Source organism: Hyaena hyaena, unplaced genomic scaffold (genome assembly GCF_003009895.1).
Source record: "Hyaena hyaena isolate Hyena2069 unplaced genomic scaffold, ASM300989v1 scaffold_117, whole genome shotgun sequence".
Taxonomy (NCBI): Eukaryota; Metazoa; Chordata; class Mammalia; order Carnivora; family Hyaenidae; genus Hyaena; species Hyaena hyaena.
This window is the reverse complement of record NW_024080749.1, coordinates 2,009,095-2,035,371: the sequence shown is the minus strand read 5'-3', so window position 1 is coordinate 2,035,371 and position 26,277 is coordinate 2,009,095. Positions and strand designations below refer to the sequence as shown.

At 38.7% G+C, this 26,277-nt stretch overlaps 1 protein-coding gene across 2 annotated transcripts in view; it reads left to right on the top strand.

Annotated features, from left to right (window-relative positions):
* The first annotated feature begins 2,094 nt into the window (after positions 1 to 2,094).
* Positions 2,095 to 26,277, top strand: part of CUL3 (cullin 3) — a 94,810-nt gene continuing 70,627 nt past the window's right edge. Inside the window, exons 1-2 of one of the 2 annotated variants that reach the window (XM_039236827.1) lie at positions 2,095 to 2,584; positions 23,015 to 23,212. In XM_039236827.1, coding sequence (XP_039092758.1) covers positions 2,519 to 2,584; positions 23,015 to 23,212 — 264 coding nt within the window. In that variant the 5' untranslated portion in view covers positions 2,095 to 2,518. Of the gene's footprint in view, positions 2,585 to 23,014; positions 23,213 to 24,487; positions 24,551 to 26,277 lie in introns of those variants that run through there. The other variant, XM_039236828.1, reaches the window with a different exon arrangement.

Genomic DNA, 26,277 nt, shown 5'->3' with positions numbered 1-26,277 from the left:
GGCTCAGTTGGTTGAGTGTCTGACTCGATTTCGGCTCAGGTCACGACCTCACAGATTGTGGGTTCGAGGCCTGCATTGGGCTCTGTGCTGACAGCTCAGAGCCTGGAGCCTGCTTCGAATTCTGTGTCTTCCTCAGTCTCTGACCCTCCCCTGCTCACGCTCTCTCTCTCAGAAATAAATTTAAAAATTTTTTTTAAAAGTGTGTTAATCATCTAAATTCATAGTAGCCCAAGAAGGAAGTATTATTTTTATCCCCATTTACAGATGAGGACTCTTTCCCCAAAAGATACAAAATATAGCTAGTAAAGTGGTAGAGCTGGCTCTAGAAATTATAGTCTTAAATTACAAAGAAACTGGGCCAAATGACAGTGCAACCAATAGAAAACATCAGTTGTTTTTATATTCTAATGACTATGGAAATAGAGGTCCAATCAACATACAGATTATAAACTCCTATCCAAGACTCCTATTATCTTATATTTAAATCAGAGCCCTTCCCAATCTTACCTTATCAACCCAGTTCCTGATGACCTATTTTTAGCTTCAGTATTTACAGAGGTATTGCTCAAGCAATATCCTTAATTTTTAAACTCAAGTTTTAATTAGTAAATACCAGAAAACAAAGCAGGAAAATATATCTTCAAAGGGGCATTCATCCGAATAGAGGATGAAAGCACAACATTCCTAAATTTAGTCATCACAATTAAGTTAACTTAGGGCAAATTCAACCTTATAGCACACAAATAAAAAAGTATATTTGTTTCCTTATCTTAAAAGAGTATAAAAAAACCTCAGTTTCCAAATTTTATAAACAAAGTATTAAAATGCTAACTTTAAAAAAGGTATCAAAAAGTATTAAAATAAGTAAATAAAGAATTAAAATCTGAGCCTACAAATGTAGACACTCAACCCAGTAATACGTTCTTATTAAAAAGAGATTGTGAACTTTAGTGAAAACTCACACATTACTTTGCAGTCAGGAGTCCAAATAATACCAGTTGGGTAAAGACGTAAATTAGGAAGTAGAATTCATAGTAAATAAAAGATAAAAAGCAAAACCGACCAATTCAACTAGACCTTTTGACTGCACTGACAAAAACTCCCCAAATCACAGCAAACTGGAATAAAGGACAGTAATTTCGTCTTTCAAAACCTACAATCCTCTTCGCTAATGGTAAGAATGTTAAGTCTGGTTTCTATCATCCTATCGTCTGTTTTTCACCACTCACCAAAATATTGCGCTACATCAAGGGGGTTGTCATTTTATTTCAATGATAACGAAACACGAGATTTTAACGCTCTTAAGTCCTGGGTTCCCCTAGAAGGTATCAATGAATCAAGAGGCCCTGGAACTTTTTCAGTTCAGGGAATTTGTACGGATTAACATCTCCCATCCCTCAGTGCGGAGAAGTGGGGTCTGCACATTCAAACCGAACACCTCCTAAGGCATACAGGGCTCTAATTTCTAACACTCGCAGGTAACTCCTGCACAAACACTCTTTCAACTTTCTGGCTTCTGCTCAAGTACACCTCCCTAAGTCCACATGCCCCAGAAAAGCCCAGGAACCAGTTCCAGGGTTAGTTATCCACCTGGCACCCCTAGGCTCCTCCCCGAGACTACCCTCCTCCGACCCTGGCCCGACCCAACCCAGGCCCGGCCCCGGTGGGCACGACACTGCCCAGCCTAGGCAGACCCAGCCCACTACAGTCCCGCCCGGGCTCTCTGAACTTCGCCCGCCCACTCCGTCCACCTGACCACGACCCCGCCACCCCGCTCCGCGCTCCACCAATCAGCAACCACCTCTGTCCCTAGCCCCTTCCCCGACGTTCCCCTTTCAAAAAGGCGGCTTTCTCCGCCCGCCTTCAGCCCCGCCCCTTTCCCCACCCCCCGGTCCTGCTTGGTCCCTCCCACTTCTCTAACTCGCCGGCCCCCTCCTCCCCTCCCGTTGACCCCTCCCGCTCCCAAGCTTCGCCCCGCCCCACTAGGGGCCGCGCGCTCGCCCTCTTCTCGCGAGATCTGAGCGTCCCCGCCGCGGCCGCCCGCCTCCCCTTCCCGTCCTCCTACCCCCCTCCCCCCAATCTCTCCACTCTCCGGCTCTCCTCCCTCCCTCCTCCCCCCTCCACCCTCTGGGCCGGATCTCGTCTCGCTGAGGCGGAGGAGGAGAAGGAGGAGGAGGACGTTCGGCCTGCGCAGTGAGATGTTTGTCCGTCGCCGCCGCCGCCGCCATCGCGGAGGAGCGCGATAAAGGGAGCCGAGCCGGGCGTGAGGGGGACCCCGCGGAGTCGCGGCGCCAGCGCAGCTTCCCCCCCCCTCCCCCAGCCGAGCCCGAGCCGCCGGAGCCCGAGCCGCCGCCGCCCCCGTCGCGGCCGCCCAGGGGCCGGCCAGCTCCTCAGCCCAGCCCGGGGGCCGCGCCGCCGCCCCCCCCAGCGTAGCCCCTCGCCTGCCCGCCCGCCTTAAATGTGACACCGGCGCCTCGGAGTGCGACCCGAAGCCGCCGCCGGGGAGGGGACGAGCACCATGTCGAATCTGAGCAAAGGCACGGGCAGCCGGAAGGACACCAAGATGCGGATCCGGGCCTTTCCGGTGAGTCTCTCGGCGGCGCCTGGGACCCCGGGGCCGGGGGCCCGGCGGCGAGCCGCACGCAAGGCCCGGGCTGAACTCCCCCCCCCCCCCAACAGGCCGCAGGCCCGGCCTCCCCTCCCCCACGCCGCCGGCCGCGGGGCGCGAGCCTTCCTGGCAACGGGGCGGCGCGGGGCCCCTGCGCGGCCGCCCTCCTGGGCCGTTCCCCGCGCCGGGCACCGCGCACCCGGCCCGGGGGCTGCGCCTCCAGCCGACCCCGCGGGGGACAGCCGCAGCCGGGGAGCGGGGTGGGGGGCTTGGCCGGTCCCAGCACCTTCCCACGTTCCTGGGGTGTAGGCCCGGCCCCTGGCACTCCTCTCCAGGCTCGCTTCCCGGGACCACCGGGCCCGCGGGGACGGGGGACGGTGGAAGTCCTCCGGGTGTGGGGCGTGTGTCTAACTTTTCACATGCGGTCTCGCTGCGGTTTCAGAAATCCCCGTAGCCTCAAAGATGGCCAGCCAGACCTGTCGGATGATGAAGGGGACTGTCCTCTCCCCCCCCCCCCTCCCCGGGAAGGGCCCTGCCACCGACCTACCCCCGCCGCACTGACAGTGCTTGCACGCCGCGCGCACTAGTTCTGCACTAACAACATCAGGTGTATTTCTGGCGTCTTTCATCCTACAGGCTCCCGACGCACTTTACAAACTCTTGTGCAGGAATTGCCTCGCCACTCGTAGGAGGGTCAAGGGGAAGCCAGAGAAAACGCATGGGACAATTGTTTCAACCTTTCTTAGCCTGGGAGGCCCCAGAGAACGAGTAGTCGCCGCCCCGGGTCGCTCGACTCTGTAGGTTTTAGTGACAGCAATCGTGTTCTGCTTAGAAACTTTCTTTTTGAGCATTGCGTTGAGTCATACACGCTTGCAGTGTATTCAGTGTACAGGGCATAACCCTGGATGTCAGATCTGATTCAGATAGCCAATGGCGAGCAATTAAAATGTACTGTTGTAACAGAGAAACTGGACATACTTGCTCATGTCGCTACAGTAACAGGTATACGTCAAGATAGACAAACTAGCAATTGGACAGAAGAGGTTCAAACACTAAAACCGGAGGAAGATCTTCAGTGTCTTAGAAACATAAACACGTATCTTCGGAAGGGGGGAAGATGTGGTTTGTATTTACTGTTTAAAGCTGCGGTTTCTAAAGTGTAATTCGCAGTGAGGGAAGACTTACTAACACAATTGTCCCAATGGAGTAAGAAGTCCACCCCAGAGAATTTTTCTTTTCTGAATTCTTAAAAAGGAAAAAAAAATGCACCTGATGCAGAGTTCTGAAACTGTAGTAACATGAATGGTAATGTCAGTGTGTAGAGACTTCTGGCTTTATGTAAATATAGGATACACTCAGGAAAATTAAGTGTTTTGATACACCAATTAAAGGGAGTTTGAGTTTTTGAAGTTTTTTCCCCCAAGTAAGTGTGAGAAACTACAAAGAAAGTGAGAAATGTTGACAGAGAACTAATGAAGTCGATCAGCATGTTTTCCCTTATAATGAAGTCAGCTGGGTTTGTAATGGATTAAGTAATGTTAGTTTTGCTCCTAAATCAGTTGTGAACATTTTTTAACAGAACGTAGAATTCATACGAATCTTAAATAGTTTAATACAGTAAGTTTTCCAGGAAAATTGCCTATTCTTGAAGTCTGAGTTCTTCTAAATCAGATTTGTTAGTAAAATGTGTAATAGCTCACATTTGACATTAACTCACTTTTGTTGTGATTAACCACTTGTACTTTTAAGTGCGGTCAACTTTTTCATCGCTTTAGGTTTTCTTGTTCCTGCCTGGTCTTCATTCTCTCATTCATTCGGTGAATACTACGGTGTGCCAGGCTCTGCTCTAGGGGCTCGGAGTACGTCAGCACAGCTTGAAGAGTCCAGAGCCGCCCTTGCTGGATGTTGTGCTATTGGAAGAGGCAGGAGAGAATGTCATTATTCCTTTAGCGGAGGGCTAGAATATATGTTAGCACATCGTACTGAAACCGATTTTTTTGATGTAGTGTTACGGTTGTGATCTCATTTGGACTTTTTCTGTCCATAAGTTGTTGCCATTTTCTAATCTCCTTTAATGAAGTTTGTAAATGACAGGTGTTTGATATTCAGTAGTTTAATATCTGCTAATTTCTAAAAGCATATTCATTATTATATTACGAGTCTTCATACTTTTAAGTAGTTTTTATTGAAAACAATCATTGTATTTTTTAATATATAAATTTTTAAGTCATGGTTCTTTGAGACCTCATTAAGGTATATGTGTCAGTGGTATGGTATTTCACTGTCTTATCCTTTAGTAAATGTTTGAGTACTTCCAGACGCTCAAAATTTCTGTTTTTGTTCAGATTAGCAATCCTCTAGTAGTAAATACATAGTATTCCATAAAAAAAGTTGTATTCATGTATATACATATGTACAGTACTTTCAGATAATTGTATTTGGCATTATTGTTACCGTAGGGACTGTAGTTTAAGAAAATTGTAGTTTACCAGAATCTCAAGTGCTCATTTCAGACCCTGTTTTATAAATTGATGCGGAAAGTGTAAAACGTGTATTGAGATTGTTTTGTTTTCATTGCAGTAGAGTGGTAGGTGGGCTTACAGGTATTTGATAGCGGTGGAAGCCTCCAGATACGGTCCTATCAGTAAAATCAGGTTCTTTTTAGTGTTTTGAGTACATGCTATAAGTGCCTTCATTGTTGTTCACAAAAGTAAAAATTATGCCATACCACAGTTTTATATACAATTTGCATTTTAAGTAGAGCTTCTCATAAGATTTTAAGAGAAATTAGGTTTTGTTTTGTTGTTAATTTTTAAGATGAAAACAATGAAGGACTTTCTGGATTTATAAATTGTTGATGGAGTTAAAGTTTATCCTAGTTTGTTAGCTTCCCTGCAGTGCACACAAATATATGCCATTTCACATCCTTTTTATTTTTTTGGTACTGTAAATAACGGCAAAGGCCACAAAACTTTTTTTAAGGAAGGAGGCTGGAGTTGTGAAACTTCTGGAAGCTCTAAGGATTTGGATCACAGTGCTGCCCCAGGAAGTTCCTGCTCTTCTTTCCTTGCTGTGGCCGCATGTCTCTCTCCTGAGCTTTTGTTGGGCTATGTGGGATTAGTTGCTGTCAGGTGAACCTTTTGTTCTTATCTTTGAAAAGCCATTCCTCACCATCTGCACTTTCCACATGGGTTTTGTCCACATGGGCTTAAAAAGTTGGATTGGATTGGAGGAGATAGTTTGAATGAAAATACTGGCCTCTCTGGTATGTCTGTTTTGGCTTAGCCTTCGAATAGGAATCATGTTATGAAAGTGATGGTCTTTAGAGTGATCTGGAAATGGTTTCAGTGATTTTATAGACGCATGCTAAATCGTGGTGAAGAGTCTCCGGTTGTGATACCCACACCGTAATTCTAGATGAGCCTCACAGAGCTGCGTCTGTGCAGCATGGGTAGCGAGTGATGTGGAGGTTACTGTTAGCTGGAAAGCAGAGTGACATTAGAGAGAGATGAGTTTTAAGATCATTTGTGATGTACTTAGGAGCATAAAAGTTTAATAACAAATGGGGACAGTTAAGGTTTTTGATTTTCCTAGCTATAGTGAAATTTCTAGATTTGGAGGAACAGCTTGATGTTCATAATAGATTTTCCTTCCTTGGAAAAAGTAGTCATTGTCTAGGACTACTGGACTGTATATACAGGAAAGCTGAATGACAGTCTTGCAGGTCACACAGGGTGGGGAATTAATTAACTACATTTATTTGTCATTCTCTAGTATAGAAAAATTATGGAGTAAGATGTAACAGATTTGTTGAAGTGTCGCTTACACTTACACTGATTCTTTCTGTTGAATAGTTTTAGGACAGCCAGCTGTTAGTACCTGTCTGACTTTAGAAGTTAAAAAAACAAAAGCATGGAGTAGATATCTGCAAGTACTTCTATTTACATTATCTTCCTAGATAGCCCATCAGAGGATGCTGGAAAATTATTAGTATCAATATTGAATTTGAAACTATTTTAAAGTGTAGAAAACAATGTAGAAATTGGCCTTTTAAATAATACTTTAGTCACAAGGTCCATTCATTGATGCAAAATAGAGAAAGAAAGCTTCATTAGTTTGTACATCATTCATTCATCAAATGTAGCTAAGTAATAACAGCATGTTTCCAGTTCATGAGGATTATGTAATTTAAGACTAGAAAAAGTAGTATGCCTTCCCTTTCTATTCTAAGTTGCTTCCAACTGTCCTTTTGAGGTAACTTTTTGTTGTTTTCATTCGAGGTCATCTGATGTTCGTTAGCAGTTTTGTTAAATTTTTATAAAGGTTATGCTACAATTTATAGTTTTAAATAGTGCAGTTTTGAAAGTAGTTCTCATTTGTTCATTGTAAATGCAACAAAAAAGTAAAGGTGTTACCAATAAGCACAAATCCTTGAGGTATAATAGGAATTGCATTTAGAGTCTATCAGTGTATTGTGAAAACCAGTCATAATCTGTCAAAGCAGTGCATTCACTTTTGTAGATTTTCTAATTATAAAAGTGGTACATATTCATGATAGAAAACGTTGAGTAACTAAATTTATAAATAAGGGAATAAAGATCACCTCTAGCTCTACTGCTTGGACTAAGCAGTATTCACATTTTGATGTTTTCTTTTAATTTTTCATATACTTCTGAACACCTGGTAAAATTGAGGTACTATATCATTTTATAAACTTTTTTAAAAATGTAATATTTTCATGTTAAATATATTAATATGATTTGTAAGGAGTAGTACTCTATGGTACCTCAGTTTGCTTAACCATTTCCCTACTGCCAGGTATTTTGATTAATCCAGTTAGTTCGTATTTCCTCTGGTATAGATAATGCAACTGTGATGATTTAAGCACATAAATATTTGAGCCTGTCGATGATTATGGAATTACTGAGCCAAACAGAATTGGTGTATATTGCCAAATTGACCTCCAGAAAGGTAGGGATTAATAATAGCGGATACTTAGTGAATGCTTAACATGTGCCACACACACTGTTCTGTATTTTTTACTGTGCTTTGTATGTGTAAACTCATTTCATTTGCCCAACTGTATGGAGTATTGTCATCATCTGTTTTACAGAAGAAGCCTTGAAAACCTAAGAAATTTGCTTAAGGTCCCTGTGCTTGTCAATAGCAGAACTAGGATCCTAACGCAGACTGTCTGGCTCTAAAATGAATGCTCTTCAGAATTAATTATACAAGTCAAGGTTGTAGCAGTGTTATTTCTACTGTGTAGCAGTGTGTTAGCCAACATTTTATATCTTTAATTTCATAGGTGAAAAAATAGTACTTTAATGCTTTAATTTGCATGTCTTTGACAACTCCTAAGAATAAAACTGGATGGTCTGTAGGGAATTTTCCTTTGGTTTTACTTTATTCACCATGTGTGTTAGGAGTCTAAGAAATAGCTGAGAGCATCCTGGAGTGTGGACTTGGGACTGCCAGGTTTTGAGTGTCATTTCTACCTTATTCTAGCTGCATCATCATTAACAAGTTACTTAACCCCTTCTAGCTTCAGGTTCTTCTTCTGAAATGAACATACTAATAGGATCTACCTTATAGGGTTGTTGTGAGATAGAATAAAGCATTAGAACGCTACCTAGCTACAGGTGTGGTTATACTACTGTTTATCCATGATTATGCCACAATTTAAACGTTAAGATTGAATGTTATTTTTACAGGTAGTTATAATACTAAATGCTTATTTTAGTGATGCTGCCATTTTTTGGGTACAGGTTTTTAGAACTTACATTTTGAAAAGCCTGAATGGCCAACCACACTAAAAATCAGTCCCAAAGGATATGGGTTTGGTACTGTTGGGGCACTTGCAAAGAATGCTACTGGTTTTTGGGGGTAGATTCAGAAAAGAAGTTGATATAATGATTCTCCTACAATCATTGGAATACATGCGTCACCTCTTAGATAACTTTATTGAAGGAATATTTAATGTATATATTAGAAAGTACATACCAAATGTTTATCTAAAAATACATTTCTTCTCATTTCTTCCCTTTCTTCTCCATTCTCTTGTTTTTGTTTCACTCATGAACTAGATTGTCCCTGTCCAAAGCTTATGTGTACAGACACCCTTTTGAACCACGAAGCACTTAGCATAGCGTTAGACACAGTGTGTGGATGGTTAGTGAATGATTGGTTAAATGAGAAACTAATCCTTTAAGCAAAACCATAGTAATTGATTAATTGGGTAAGTTGATGGAAGTAGTACTCTGAAATGTTTGAACTCTCTCTGTGACTATAAGTAAAGTCTCAAGATGTAGTTGGTCATTAATGATTTTGTGGCACGTCCTTTGAAGGGTAGTCAGCCTAGTCCCCTGAAACAATAATAACTTGAAAGCAGAGATAGTGTCATGTATTGGTCGTAACCTTGGCTTGTGCTTTTGAAGACCAAACCTGTAGTCCAGTCTTCTCTGTTTGCCAGCTATACTGTGCAGTTTCCTCCCTCCTCCATGAGTTTTTCTTCCCCTCCTGTTAGCTGTCCATTCTGATCCCCCACTTTCATTGCAGATTGACTCTTCTGTATCTTCAGCCTGTTCTCAGAATTCTTTGCATCTGAAACCTGGCTTTGCCCTGAGAATACAGGCTTATCTTCTTAAGTTAAGGTGTCTGTTTACCTTGTAATCCTTAAATCATTGGGCCCAGAAACCGTTTATTAACCACATCTATCATCCTCTTTGGTGGCTCCTCGGGCCCTTTTGAACTGTTCTTTTTTGCCCTCCGTGTGACTGTCTCCTAACTTCTTAAACATGTTCCTTTGGTCACTGAAGACTTTCATATCTTCCTCACATCTTTGCAGTTCAGACCTTAAATTTATCCAGTACACATGGCATAGTCATTCATTTATTCCATTTTAAATCATTTATGTCGTGTTCCTCCTGGGGGGTCAGGATCAAACAGGATGATCTGACAGACCTGGCCTCTCGTTACAGGGGTCTTTACTCTGTCTTAGAGCTTGTCATTTTGTTGCTTTAGAAATCTTAAACTCTGATATTACGTTCTATCTTAGCGTCTCCATTTGTTAGATGTAATAAGAGAGCAAATCACCTAATTTGTTTCATCTTTTGTAAGAAGGAGAAAATAGTACCTACTTCATGAGAATAGTTCATACATGTAAACCTGTTAGGATAGTGTCTGGCACAAAGTAAGCATTATGAATAAATGCAAGTTGTTATTGTTTCATTATTCTGTCATGCATGTTGCTTGTTTCCCATCTGACATTAATGTGCTCTTGGATCTCACGAAGACCCCTTTCATTTTTCTAAGCCGTGGTGCCTACTTACTAGTTGCTAGTTACTAGCTGCCTCTTCTTTCCTACTACCCCCCTCCAGAGCAAGGGCATAAATAGCACAGAGTGTCTTGGATCATTCCACCACCTGCCTTCACTGCTTATATTTTTTAGGCTGTTGTGCACTCCTGGAGAAAATTGGAAGATAGTGGTATCTAAGCTAGACCCCCAGGGCCTCTGGGAAGGTTTTTTTGTGTCCCTGGTAAGCTCTCGCTCCCTTTTCCTGCGTGAGCTATTCCAGACTTTAATCACTGTCCTTAAGCTCTTTATTGAGAATTCTTTTATCTGTCTTCTTCCAGAAATTTAACTACTGCTTCACTGTGAAAACTAATGTTATCTTGCAGAAATTCCTTCAGCTTTCTTCCCTTTCAGTTATAGCCTTTAACCTCTGTCTTTACTCATTCTCCGTGCCTTCCCTCAGGTCTCAGAGAAGGAAGATGTTCTTTTCCTGTCTTCCCTATCGTAGTAACTAGCTATCATACTGTTTTTCTTTATTTTCAGAAGTCTTCAAAGTATAGTCCCATATCTCCTTTATTAGAACATGAATTTCTTTAGAGGAGGGATCATGTCTTTTTGTATTGATCTTTGTCGGTGCAGCCCCATAGTATCCAACCAATGTTGAATGAATGAATGAATACACTCTCGTTTTATCATCTTTAAGATGGGAAACCATAGCAGTGTTTTTCAGATTAGTTGTGAGAAAGTGCTTTCTAAGAAACAGTGGCATTACTGAGACATTTAAAAGAATTGTTTAATCATGAAGTCAGAGTTTTCAACTGAAAGTAATTTCATGTAGGACAGGGATTTTCAAATTCTTATAGGGTCTCCAAGACCTAGGAGGCATAGGAGGAGTGGAGTAGGTGTATCTTCAAAAATCTCCTTTTCTTTATTTAAAGCCGTCTGTACTTGCCATTTCTATAAAAGATTTCATTTAAAAAAGTTCTATTAACCACTACTTTAAAAATCACTCGTCATTTAATCCAGCCTTTTCAAAGTCAAGGAGAGCCCTACTTGCCCAAATTGAGACAATTACTAACAAATTGAGAACTGATCCCTTTAGTTGGCCATAACCCCTTATCCAGAGCTTTTGCTACTAGAAAGCATTCTTTATTTTTTTAAGTCAAGTTGAAAATGTAGTTAAGTAAAACTTCTTAATTTGACTTTCATTCATTTAGTACTAGTGATCATTGAGAGAGGAATGGACCTAAATTTACTCTTTAAGTGACAAAGGTTACTGCTAAGCAAATGAAAAAGACTTCAAAGGAACATCTTTAACTACTTTAAGAAAATACAAGTGTCTTTGGAGATATTTTTCTATAAAAGCAACCCCTCATTGCTAAGAGAAATTCTTTTAACGTAATGATTGCAAATCTTTCTTTTCTGAAGCAGCTCTGAACTGAGCAACCCCTAGTTTCTTCTCTTTGCCCTGTCCTCTTGAAAGTAATCGTGATAAATTCTTTCTCTTTTTATTTTCAGTTTATAGATAGTATAAGAAATTGCTTTATAAGATTAGTTACTACAACTTGTTGAATGTCTACTTTATGTTAGGCTGTGTTTTAGGTACTTGTAACTATAATTATGTCAAATCCTTTAGATGTTGTTACTGTTTTAAATCCATTTAGGTCTGAGAGATGCCTGGTGAGGTGTATATAATATCACATGTACCTCTAAGAAAGGGCAGAGCCAGGATTTGGATCCCAGATCTGATTCAGGAATTAATGTTCTTCCCACTGTACCACACTGCTTGCTAGTATCCTTTTAAGCATTTGCTAGATTCTAAAGTATTTACTCTCTCAATAGGAATATATTGAAAAATTATTCCTAAGATTGCTGTTCAAATTATTGACCAGGGGCAGGTCCAGGGGCCATAAAGTTTATACCGTGCAGTACTCCTGATGAAAAGAAATTGAAATTAGTTCTTGGCTATTGGAAGGAGGCTTTGCAAATATAAGCCTTCCTAGATTCAAGGTAAATGCGCCTCTCATAAGAGAATAAAAGTTACTAAAAACTTCAAATCAATGGAAGTATATATTCAGCAAAATTTGTGTAGATAAATTGTTTGAGGGTATCCTTGTGTGTATTGACTTGAATTAAGCAAAGTCATAACCTATAAGAAAGACATTAGTTGACTCACATTTATGAGTTAACACTTTCCTTTTTAACCTATGAGCCTGATAGTACAACTTTTTATACACTTTTTTCAGTTAGTAGACATTTATCTTGTTAAGTATATGTTTAGAAAAAAGTGATTCTTTGAAGTTAGCATGTTATAATACTTCAATATAGTCCTTAAGTTTTGTCTTTGAGAATATACTAAGAAGTAGGTTAAACAGTAAAATGAATTTTGAAGCACCAAAGCACCAAGATACTTTAAAATAATTCACTTTTCTTCATGGTATATTCAAATGAGACATGAAAGAAGTGGGTTTTGTTTTTGTTTTTTTTTTTTGATGAATGCTATTCCTAGCCAACTCAACAAGTCATTTATTTGTTCCTGTTTATATTCATATTTTAATTTTTAAAAGCTAAAAGGTTTTAGAGAGAATCTGTGCCAATCTTAATAGATGGGGAAAGGGAGTACCAGAGAGGATGATTTACCCAAGAGATACTCTCATGACTTGAATTTATGGAAGAGCCATGACTAGAAGCCTGATTTCCAGTTAAAAGGTCTTTTCTCTAGACCAGATTGAAACAGTCATATAGCCATAATAATTCAGTGTTAACATTAGCCTGTTCGATGTTATCTTAAAATTGTGCGCCCAGGTGGTGATTAGAGTTGACATGAGGCTAACAACAGGACACTTAGTTTATGACCCTTGGATTCCTTCGTTGCTCTAATTAGCTGTGTGGGTAAACCACCTAGCCTCAGTTTCCTTATTTGTAAAATGAGATTTTAATTTGTGGTTATCTTACACTTATTCCAACTCTAAAAATTTCAGTAAAGGTGGTGCATTTACATACAAGTCTAGGAATTGAATGCTGGTGTGTTCTCCCATGGCTTAAAACATTTTCTGTGATATTGCAGAAGTCACCTTCCTATCTTTCGGATTTAGAATTTTCTTTAAAATCAGAGTGGTATTAGGGTCACCTGCTCACTTTAGCTCAGTTAGTTGCCGTGACTTCAGCTCAGGTCATTATCTCATGCTTCATGAGTTCAAGCCCCGCGTAGGGCTCTGTGCTGACAGCTAGGAGCCTGGTGCCTACTCCAGATTGTGTCTCCCTCCCCCTCTGCCCTTCCCCTGCTTGCGCTCTGTCTCCCTCTCTCTCAAAAATAAATACATGTTTTAAAATTTTTTTTAAAAATCAGAACGGTATTATTTTGGCAATGATGGTTAAATAGTAATACAAAGTGGTGGGGGTTAGCTCTTTTTTTTTTTTTTTGCATACTTCGTGTGAACTGGTAGCTTAGGGAAACTTGTGAGCAGATTTGATACCAGATATTTGTAATAATTTTTTTGGTGGACTTTTGGTATCCTGTCGTGCTTGGTTATGGTTAGATTCATTTAAAGACAAAGCTAACTTTGTCAAAAACTTTTTCACATTTTTTCCTCATCCTTTGGACTATGTATTGCTGATTCCAGGGTAAACTAATTTACAATTTGTAGAGCTTTCGACACATTAACATAGTTTTAAAAAACAAGGTTTACCCATTTCAAAACCACTTAGTGACCTAGGCTAAAGAGAAGACAATATTGTCACTTTTGATTAAAATTAATAATTTTAGATTGTAGGATGGAGATACAAAAATCATGCATATACTTAGATATAAAGTATAAGTAATTTTCTTGGGGCCTTTCGGGGGCTTAGTTGGTTAACTGTCAGACTTTGGCTCAGGTCATGATCTCACAGCTTCTAAGTTCCAAGTCCTGTGTTGGGCTCTCTGCTGCCAGCTTGGAGCCTGTAGCCTGCATCAGATTCTGTATCTCCCTCTCCCTCTGCCCCTCCCCTGCTCGTGTTCTGTCTGTCTCTCTCTTTTTGAAAAAGTGAATAAACATTTTTTTAAAAAGTATAAGTTTTCTTAATAGGGAAGGTCTCTAATTATGGTGTTTGAGGAGTTTCAGTTATGATGAATATTGTATTCTTTGGATAAAATATGTTTCAGTGTACTGACTATGTAGCCCTCCCCCTTTTTAAGTGAGAACAGTACCAATAGTAGGACAGTGACTAACTTCTTGCTTCAGTGAGAATACTTAAAATTGCATCTTAACTGTGATTATCATCAGACCATGAAATGTCACACATACCCTTTCTCATACATGCAAAAGTCATTCACGGAGGTATATTTGAAATATATTGGTTGGACTCAAGTTATTTGTGACCTACATGGATTTTAATAGGCTAATCTGGAAGTTTGACCTTTGGTATTTGAAAGAAAAAATTGTTCCAGGTTTCCATATGGATTTGTGAACAGCCTACTACTGCTGAGTACTGAAATGTAGATTATAATTAAACCTTCTATTGATGATTTAGCTTTGTCATTATTAACATTACTGTTCTATAATGATATTAGAGGCCAATTGGATGTGGATCAGGCTTAGTTTGTGATTTCACAGAATTGTCCCAGGATCCTGTGCCTTTCTAATTGATCATCTTTTTCTCCGCTCCCTTGACATCAGTTACTACTTTTGGCAGCAAAGTTCTGCACTCATCTGATCTCTACTGTAACCACAGAGAAACGGGTTAAACATCAGTCTCAACTTTACATTCAGGTTTAAGTCATTAACTAAGGCTGTACATAAGTTTTGTGTAGTAAAGAAAGAAACCAAGGTATTGAATAAGTGCTGTGTGCCAGATGCTTTCACAGACTTCATTGCCACACAACATATCATCTCCCATTTCTCAACTGCCACACTCATGTAAAGAAAGTACATTCTGGAAAGTTACATAACTTGTCCAAAATTTGAATGTATACCGTTGTACTGTTTTCCTTAATACTTGAGTCTTTAGTTGTATTTTTGATGGTTGAAGTTGCTTAAAGATTAACTGATGGGTAAATGGGATTATTGCAGATGTCGTAAGTCATTGGTCCTCAGATAAGACTCATCATCATCAATAACTGTAACTGGACTACATTCAAATCATTTTTTTTGAAAGTCACCTAGGCAGTATGCCATGTATTATAAAGGATACAATAAAATAAAGGGAGAGAGACATTATATTACTCTAAGGTGCTTATAATTTGGGAGGCAGCTTCCTTACATAATTTATGGCTTAGTTGTGTCTGACTAGAATATTGTCATTCCTCAGATATTTGTACCAGAGCAACTTTTTTTGAGGCTGAAGCTCAAAATTAAGAATAAGCATTTTTCCTTGTTTATTTTTTCTAGCTGTGTCATTCTGAATTGCCTGGAATTTCAAATTCTCACCCTTTTCCCCCACCCACCCTGTTCTAAATTTCTTGTCGAAAATTATTCACAGGAGACTAAAGACTTCTTGTGCTTTGTATACAGTGGATGTGAAGAATACAGTTCTCTTCATTTTAGTTTTAATTGGCTCATGCTGTAGTTCTCTCCAACTCTTGGTAATTACAGAACCTTCAAGATGTGTAAGTATATAATAGACCGACATCCTTTCAAATTCGGCCATTTTAAAGATTATGTTTTTACATCGTTTGAAATGGTGTAGGTGAATAACCAAAGATGTTTGTGAAAGAAAATTAAAGACTGTTAGGGTTATTTTTGTTACTGGTGCTTACTAATGAGGGAATTATAATCCTGGATTAGGAAGATGCAAGAGGGTGGTGGTCATTTTTAAAAATTAAAGTCTTGATTTATATTTTAAGTCTCATTAAACCATAAGCATTTAAGAGTACTTAATTATACCTTTCCTTTTAAAAAGAACTTTTGTTTCTCTTCTTGCTAATTGAATTTACCTTCTTTGCTGATCACTTTATAACTTGAACTTGTTGAATACTGTATATGACTAATAATTAGCAAACATTAGATTTGTGTATGTGCATTTCATTATTTTATTATTTCGTTGAGGTATTATTAACATTCCTTCCTGAGTGTATTTGCAGTTAATGGATGCCAAGTAAATCAGTTTCATCAATGAGATCAAAATCCTGCTCGAGTAATTTAGAATATTACTTTAAAAGAACGTTACTACTCTTTTTAAATACAGTGTTAAGGCCTTTAAGTTTTATGACCCTGAGTGAAGTATAGACGGATGTTTTTATGGTTAACATATTGATGAGATTTGGGGTGCCTGGGTGGCTCAGCTGATTAAGTGTCCAACTACACCTGAGGTCATGATCCCGCAATTTGTGAGTTTGAGCCCTGAGTGGGCCTCTGTGCTGACAGCTCAGAGCCTGGAGCTTGTTTGGATTCTGTGTCTCCTGCTCTGTCCACCTCTTCCCTGCTCACACTCTGTCTCTCAAAAATAAACAAACATTTAAAAAAATACTGCAACATATTGATGAGATTGGAGGTTAACATTTAGTCCTTTTAACTTTCATTGGCAGTTAATATTGTATTCTGTACCAAGGATGAGTGAGAAGTTGAAGTCCATCAGTAACATAATTATTTTGCCACTGTTACTGACACGTTCACTAGATTCCAAGACTAAAAGCATGCATATATAAGAAGCTGCTCTTGAAGCCCATTTCCTTTTGTTTTCAGAGTTTCTTGATTTAGGGGAAAGATTGTAGCTTATGTATCCTCTCCTGAAGGGCCTTTTCTGCCTATGATTTTCGTCCTAGTTAATATCTATTAGTAAAATTAATGATTAAGTAGTTAAGTGAATAGGAAAATTTGAAATACTACTTGATAAGTGAAATTTCAGAGTTTATTGCCTGTGCATGATTGTACTTTATTTGAAAAGGACATTTGATTATTTTAAAATTACATTAATTGCAGTAGATAAGCACATTAAAATATTTTTCCGTATCTTTATGCTTACTAATTTAGATGTTCATGTTTTCAGAATTGAATTAGTATAATATAGGTAAATCAAAATTCCTTTATCAGGCATTTGTTTATGGCTTTCTAAGTGACAATGAAAAAAGTATATAACCCCTTAAATATCTCATAGTCTAGTGTAGGAAAACGATGCATAGTTAATTATGAAGCAGTATGAAGTTTGGTGACAGATAGGACCTGAGTATTATGAAAGAGCTGAGAAGGAGTCCACTCTGCTTGAGAAGGTCAGGGATGAATTCCTGGGAGACAGAGGACATCAGAGCTGCATTCATAAGTTGTGCTCAGCTGTGTAAAGAAAAAGCAGAGGAGGGGGGCTTTAAAGAAGACATGGGAGGATAGGGCACCTGGGTGGCTCAGTTGATTGAGCGCCTGACTCTTGGGTTCGGGTTTGGCTCAGGTCATGATCACGGTTCATGAGTTCTAGTCCCACACTGGGCTCTGCATCTGGCAGTGTGGAGCCTGCTTGGGATATTCTCCCTCTCTCTCTCCTTCTCTCCCTCTCCCCTCTCTTTTTCTCCTCTCTCTCTCTCTCCCTCCCCTGCTCAAGCTGTCTCTGTCTCAAAATAAATAAACGTAAAGAAAAAAGATGACACATGGGAAGGTGGTGAATGAGAGGGAGGTGTGTCTTTGGATGGGAGTAACCGTTGATTTAATGTTGTTAGAAATAAATGTAGGATAGGTAGTAGTGAGTGAAAGATAAAGTTAGAAAAGTAGGCATAGACTAGATTTTGAATAGTATTAAAGTAGACTTTTAAAGTATATCCTTCCACCCTGTTATTAATGAGAACTAGGGTTTGAACAGGGACATGATGCTCGTGTTTATTTTTTAAATGGTGATTCTGAGGACGACAGATTCTAAGAGATTATTGGAGTTCATGATAGTTGGAAGGCTGTCATAGTGACCTAGAGGAAAGTTTTAGGACAATGGTATGTATGCAGGATGAAAGAGTGGGAGCATATTTGATAAATATCTTGGGCCTACTGTTAGCAGCACCTGATGGTTGGATGAGAAGGGAATGAGAGAGGAAAGAAGAAAAGTTATACATATTTAATTCACAAACCAGCTAGTTACAGGGGCTTCTAAACTAGCTGGTTTTTGAATTAAAGAATATAGAATGAGGATAGGTGTGTGTTTGGAGGGTCAGTTCAACAGGGATTTTGGACATGGTAAGTTTGATCAGCGTCTGGAGCATTTGGTTTGAGGTGTCCAGCAGGCAGTTGAATACCGTAGTTTTAGGCCTTGGAGGGACATTTGGGCTGGCAATACAGATTTGGGAGCAATTATATAAGCCAGTAACTTATTCTTTGAGATGTGGGCCATATTTCTTGGGAAATCTGAAAGAGCTGAAGACTCATCATCCAGAAAAAGAAAATGCATACAACATTGTATTTGCAAAATTTTGCATACACTTTTAGGAAACTCAAGAATCCCTTGCTAATCTGGTGTCTTAAAAATTTTTGAACTTTAGATGGGTGGGTAGTAATTGTAACCATGATAATGGATGGAAATGCATAGTGACCCATTGTAGAATGAAAAGAGCCAAGGACAGAGCCCTGGGGATTAAAATGCCATTTAAAATGGCACTGGAAGAATCGGAAATAGCAAGTAGGGAATACTGTTTCTGAAAGAAGGCTACATTATACTGACTTGCACTTAGCATAGTTGTATGGCTAAGGTTTGTTGTTTTAGCTCTTTTTTTTTCTTTTATTTTTACTTATTAAGCTTGAAATTTTTTTTTTTTCTTTCTGACAGTTAATCCCACAGATGAGTTCAGGAGATTCTATCACTGAGAACTTTGGTGTTAGTGGATGTTTGAGGGATTGTGCTGTGTCCTGGGCTGGGCTAAATTCTTTTGACCTTGTTTAGTCTTTGTGATAGTCCTTTGAGATACATACTGTCATTAAACCTTCTTAACAAGTGAGGAAATGAAGATTTTGAAGAGTTAAGTAATTTTCCCAAGGTCTCCTGGGTTGTTAATTTAGCAAAACCATGACACAAATCCAGGACTTTTGGACAGCAAAATTTAACATTCTCTACTAATATACCACACCATATTTACCAGAATAATCAGTGACTCAAGCTGTGATATTACTATACCATGTTAGCATAATGGAATGGAATGTGAGTGAGTCCAGTAGTTTGGACTGGATTAGGGAATATATAAATTCTAATCTCTGTGATTTGGGGTAAGTCATTTAGTCTCTCTGGGTCTATTTTCTTTTCATTTACTTGAAAATTTCTGTATCCAAACTTCATTATCCTTTGACTCCGTCTCTACTCTGTCTATAAAGCATGAATAGTGAAGTAAATACTACCTACAATCTTGGATTATAGAATAACTCTTGGTTTATATATGTGAGAAATGATTTATTATAAAGGATATTTCTACAATATTCAAAGTCTCTGATTTGTGGTTTTAAAAATTCTTTAGTTTCTAATAACAAATTTAGTAATTCATGACAGGTAGAGATATTTTGGTATGTTTCCTGGCTTTCTTGGGATCCTATTTTTTTAGAGCCTGAAAAGAGCATTTGAGGTTTTGCTCAAGTATTAACAGTATAGTTATCTCTGGAGTTTATAGTCCACATTAACTTTGGTCTTTTTCTGGAATTGTTCTGAATGTTCTGCTTCATTTGTTGGTTATTTAATGTCAAGAGATGTTGTCTTAGTTTGGTTTTTAATGGTCTCTGTATATGCTGCCAGCAAACTAAAACCACATTGTACATACATGGAGTACTTGAGGCCATCATTATCGCATGCACTTGTATCTTTTATTTGTGGGAACTTAAGACTAGCTACATCTTATTTAAAATATTTTATATGGATGGCATCCTGTGTAATAGGATATGTGAGAAAAGTAGATAGTAGTTTTGATGTAGCAGTAAATTCTCTTAAAGCCATTTTGGAAAAGTTTCCAGTAGACCTGAGATTTGAATAAGATTTGAGTAATAAAAAAGAAGTTATCTGTTAAAGAGTTCTTTTTTAAGCACTCCAGAAAAGATTAGAATAGTAAGACTCCGTTTGAGTCCTCTGCTTAAGAATCCTCTCTGATTGAAGGTTGAGCTGATATTTTATTGCTAGAGTGACAGAAAGAACTATTTTGCCTCCTTACTCTTCCACGTTCGTACCCATTGGACGTAGCTTGGAAAGGATTGTGTTTTTTTCCATAAGCCATTTTATTGAGGTTTGCAACTTGATGAATTTGTAGGTAAGTATTCACCTGTGAAGCCTTCACCATAATCTATGCACTAAACATATTCATCACCTCCAAAAGTTTCTTCCTACCCTCTTTGGAGAGGATTTCATTAGCTCAGTAATTTCTGTCCAGTTCAGGTCAGAAATATGTGTGAAGCTGATGAGTAATTGTTGCCATGTTTCCCAGGTTGTGAATGCAGAACATGTGGGTTATTTGTGGTGTAATAACCGTTCCTTAGAGATTAGTAAAAAATCATTCTGTCAACAAGTATGAATGTCTGTTACATGCCACGTTATTACATTAGTTGGTGAGGGATTCCACAGTGAAAACAATCCCTGCCTTCATGGAGTGGACATTTGGCTGGGAAGAGGAAGGATTGTGGTATTGGAATTTGGGGGTCACTAGTAAGAAGAGACTGCTATTGTAAATGGAGTGAGCAGTTAAAGCTTCATTTTATGGTGATCAGCGTTTTTGAGGTTGATAAGGTGATTGAGCCATGGAGATAACTGAGGAAAGGACATTTGAGAGACAAGAGAGAGTAGCAAATACAAACACCTCAGAGTGAACTTATTTGACACATTCCGAAGAATAGCAGAGGCTGGTGTGGCTGGAGCAGAGTGAGCAAGGAGGAAGACTAGATGAAGTCAGATGATCAGCTTGAATAACATTTTGTAGTTTATGTAAGGACTTTAACTACAACTCTAAGAGAAATGAAAAGTCACTTGAGGGTTGTGAGCAGAAGAGTGACGTGATTTAATATTTTTAGGAGGTCACTTTGGTTGCCCTATGATAGTGGGCCAAGAGCAGAAACAGACCTGTTAGGGGGCTTTTGGGATAATCTGAGAGATGATGGTGGTTTGGGTAAGGTTAGTAGTAGTGGAAGAGGTCAGCAGGAGTTAGATTCTGGGCACATTTTGGACGTAGAAACAACAGAATTTCCTGTTGGATTAGAATCTGAGGTGAGGGAATAAAGGGGATTACAAGCTTTTTGGCCTTGACAACCAGAAGAATGAAGTGGACATTTGCTCATTTGGAGAAGACTGCAGAGAAAGCAGACTTCTGGGGCAAAGATTAGGATTTTTGTTTTGGACATGGTTAACTTGAGATGCTTAAGTAGATATTTAGGTGGAAACAGACAAGTTGGCTGAATGTAGGACTCTGGCATTAAGGGGAGAAGGCCAACCAGGGTATATAAATTCGAGGTTAACTTAAAGCCGTGAGTATAGATGAGACCAGCTTCACCTGAAAACTGAGTTTTGGCTAGACAAAGCGGTTTAGGGTTGGAGGTTGCTGTGAGAAGAAAGAACCAGTAAGCAGACTGACAAATAGAAGGTAGAGGAATAAGAAGAAAAACATGAGATTGTAATAAAAATGAAAAACAAAGTGAGGAATCTGTTTCAAGGAGTAGGCATGATCAGCTGTTTCATTAGCTGCCACATAGGTCAAGTATCATGAGAACTAAGACTCTGTTTAGATTTAGTAGGATGGAAGTTGCTGGTGACCTTCTCAGGTAGATTGAGTGAAAACAGTAGAGATGAAAGCCTTACTGGAATAGAGTCAAGATATAAAGGGGGAAATGGGGCTTGGAGACAGTGAATGTAGAAATCTCCCACATCTTGTGATTTCACTGTAAATGGAAAAGAGAAATTCAGTGGTACTGGAGAAGTACAAGGGGTTGTGAGGATTTCTTTTTAAGATGGGAAAGTGATGATTTTGAATATGGATGGAAATTATCTAGCAGAGAGGAAAGGATGTGGTGAGGAGGAGCAGGAGGAAGAGGGAGACTGATAAAGGGTGGTTCTTTATAGGTGAGTTGGTATGGAACTAAACTTCTTTCTGTGTAGGGATCACCTGGGTTCAGAATGCTGATTATGGTTCTGTATGTCTGGGGTGGACTCTGAAATTCTGCACTTCTAGTATGTCCTTGATGATGCTTATGTTTCTCGTCTCTGCTGTAATTTGAGTATAAGAACTTAGTACTTTGAGCACCAGAACTAGGTTATTGATATGTAACCCTATAGATGGTGGATATGGCTGGGGATTATACATTGTTTCTTCAGATTGTTTGTTTTCTCAGTAGAACAGGAAGCAAGTCCTTATCCTAGAGTGAGGATGAAGGAGATGTTGTAAAATCATCTATTTGGTAGAGTTAAAAGTCTAGAACATAGGATGGTGGGGTGGTACTTTGGTTAGTGGTTATGAATTTAAACTGAGATATTGAATTGGGCGTGTGTGTGTATGTTACTCATTTACTTTCAGCTATACACATCTGTGTGTGTGAGGAGTAGGGGTGGGTAGATGGGGTTTCGAATGGTAAGTATTTTGGAGGGGAGAGGGGCAGGTAATTCATGGGTGTATACAAGGTGGCTACAAATGATGGACTGTGGAATCTGAACTGGGAAAGGAAGACAATAAGAGAATGCTAGGTTAAACAGAAAATGTGGGGTTTTCTGTTTGTTTTGTTTTTAATTGCAGGTCTTCTTCCAATCTTTAATTTGCTAAGGAACTCTGTAAATCTCAGGAGAGGAAAATAGTGTTCATGTCCTCAGTTTTGTTTTTTTGTTTTTAGCCAGGGAACTCTTTCTGTCTCAGCATCTCTCTGAGCTTGTATTTCACTAAATAAACTAAGGGAAAGATGTCTTACACTTTTGGCTAAAGCCAAGTATTAACATTGGGGATTATGACTTCATTTAAATTGGAGGGTTTTGATGCATATAAGAAATGAGAGAAGTCTTAAAAGATTTTTTTAAAAACTTGGTTTCTGTCAGCTCTAAAAACTACTCTTACGTGTATTTTTTTGTTTTTGTTAGAACAGACTGTTAACATCCTTATTAAGTAATACAGATTTATAATCATAGCCATATAATAAAATAATTACTCTGTGGACAAATACAGAAAGATTTTCAACCATTGGTGTTTTTTTTGTCTCTTTTTTCTCTCTTGGATATTACAGATGACCATGGATGAAAAATATGTAAACAGCATTTGGGACCTTCTGAAAAATGCAATCCAAGAAATCCAGCGTAAGAATAACAGTGGTCTTAGTTTTGAGGAGCTCTATAGAAATGCTTATACAATGGTTTTGCATAAACACGGAGAAAAGCTCTACACTGGACTAAGAGAAGTTGTTACCGAACATCTCATAAATAAGGTATCCAAACTTAAAGGACTATTGCTAATTCTATGGAATCTAGAAACTCCTTTATAGAATATATAGTACTGTGAGTAGAAGTGTTAAGTTTTGAAGGCTCTAGGGAGCCTAGAGCAATAATAATTAGTAGCTGTATTATAAAACCTCACTCAGAATTTCTAATCAGCTAAGTCACAATTTTTGATAATTGAGGGAAGATGAAATTTGTGACTAATGATAAATACATTCTTTGTAATCATTATTAAAGAAACAAACTTTCATTAATTTATAAATGCTTGTTTATTAATCTGTGAATTACAGATAATTATTTTTTCTTGAAATGCTTATTAGCCCGTTTTAGCTTTCTTTACTTCCTCTGTATACTTGAAAGTAATAAAACTACATTGTTTAAAAAATATTGTCTAAGACTTTTCACCAGTTGAAATTGACTATATTTTAACCAAGTTCTATAGTAAACATAAATTTAAAAAAAAAAACAAATTAATGTTGGGCTATTAAAATTAGAAAATGTTTCTTTGCTTCTAAAAAGATATTTTTGTTTTTTTAGAATAAGTCTTTATATAGAGCAGACTTTTCTATTGCAAGTATGTCTGGCTTTAAGATTGTCAGATGAAATGTAAAATACCACAGATAAATAAAAACTTCTCAAAGTTTTTGTGTGGTAGTAGGGTATTTGTTTTTTAAATTTTATTTTGAAAAGAAACGGAAAAGTTGCACTAAATAGTACAGTGACCTCTGGTAGATTCACCAGTTGTTAATTAACATTCTGCCGCATTTTTGCCAATCTTTCTATTGATACTTGTTATTATTACTATTATTGATATTATTGCTTAACAATTAGAGAGTAAGTTTTAAATTCATTTACCCTCAAATACTTTGGGATGTTTCGCCTAAGAACAAGGAAATTTTCTCACCTAACCAAAGAACAATGTTCAAAATTAGGCAGTTTAACATTACTATAATACTGTTACCTAATACAGTCCACATTCAAATTCATCAGTTGTCCTGTGTAGCAGCAATGCCCTTAGAACAGTTTGTTTTCTGATCCAGGATCCAATCCAGGATCACACACTCAGTTCCTCAGCTTTTTGTCTTTCAGCACATTGACATTTTTGACGAGTATAGGCCAGTTGTTTTGTAGATTGTCCCTCGGTTTTTGGTTTGTCTGATTGTTTCCTCATGACTAGTTTCAGGTTATGCATTTTTGGCAGGAATAATACATAAGTGATGTTGTGTCCTCAGTGCATCACATCAGGAGGCACATGATGTCAGTTTATCCCATTATTGGTGATGTTAACTTTGATCACTTGGTGTCCGCCAGATTTCTCCACTGTGAAGGTACCTTTTTTCCCTTTGTAATTCATAAGTAATTTGTTCAGATATATTTTGAGACTGTATAAATATCCTGTTCCCCAAGAAACTTTCATGTGATGGTTTTAGCATCCATTGATGATTCTTGCATGAATCATTATAACTGTGGTGGTTACAAAATAGTCACTTTCTATTTCTACTATTCCTTCCATAATTTCTTTCTCTTAAGTGGGATTATATAAACAGGTAGCTAGTATTTCAGGAAGCAAAGTGATTGTGTTTTTGATGCAATGAACAGGTTTTTTAGTGCCTCCTCTTCACAGCTTTCTAGGAAAATGCAGTGGATGCAAAGGGGTATGATACCCTTGTCTTTATTGTGATGTGAGAGATGATGCAAACTTGTGGATAACAGTGTGAGGCATTATATATTTAAGTGGCAAATGAGTTGAATTGACAATAAATGGCTTAGGAATTCATATGCGGGAGAGATTATCCTGGGCTGTAAGAGTTCATGGGAAAGTATCAAATTGAACTGAGCCATGAAAAATTTGAGATGTAAGTGAACAATGAAAGGCATTCCAGGATGGGAGATGTCATGTGATTATACAGAAATAAATTTGTATGTGTACTACAGGTGGTAAATAAGAGTTTTATTGAGGTATATATTAATTTATGGGGATTGGTAGGTTATAGTGTTGCCAAAAGGTGGTTTGGGAACAGATTGGAGAAAGACTTAAATATCAAGCTAAGGAATTTGGACTTAACAGTGGAGGTTTATTGGAAGTTTTTAAGTGGATGATAATGTGACAGAATATTTTAAGATTAGGATGAAAATGATATATATCATTGTAGAATTGGGAGGTGGTTTGCTAGAAGCAGGGGAGGACCTGGAAAGTTTTGAGTAAAGTGATAGGCTAGAAATGCATGGATAGAGGAGATGACAAATTTTGTTTTAGATAATATTAGAGATTTTTACGGTTAGAAGCAACCTTAGAAATATTTCACATGTGAGGAAAATTGAGTGTGAGATCATCACAAAACTGTGTTTAGAGATGTATAGGTTTAGAGCCTGAGCAGGAACTCAGAACTCAGATCAAGATTGAACATGTGGTAGCATGTACTGAGGATTAAGTGTTGGGAGTCCAGAGAACAAAAATCCTAGAACCAAAGGACATGTCTTCAAAAGCAAACTATGGTATGTAGGTGTGGGAAATGAAGAAGACTAATTTAAGAAACCTGGCATCAAAAGAAAGAAGAAATGCGGAGTGGGGGAGTTTTGCTTCAGGCTGTTGAAGAGGAGAAGACTGGAGCATGGAGTTCTTGGATATGGAGAGCATGTGGAATTGAGAACAACAGAGAATTAACGATAGAGCAGAAACACGTTCTCATTCGCCAGAGATTCCGTAGTGAATGATGGTAGTGATTGTGTGCTAGGTTCAGTTCTGGTGCATTTACATGTTTTAGTTCTTGGTCACAAACCGATGAGCCGGATAGTACTCTTCTGTTTTACAAGGGGAGAAACCAAGAAACAGAGACTTAGTGATTTGTCCAGATACACATAACTAGTAGGTGGCCTAGCTGGAACAGTGTTCAGGCAGTGTGGCTTCAGGCCAAGCCCTTGACTTCTCTGTAGATCTCCGGAGGCATAATGAATGTATCAAGGTGCAGTAAACACACTGAAATTGAGAGTGGTGGAGGGAATTCAAGTAAATTGCCTCAGTGTTTGCAAAGCTACAGTCCTTTAAGTTCTAGCT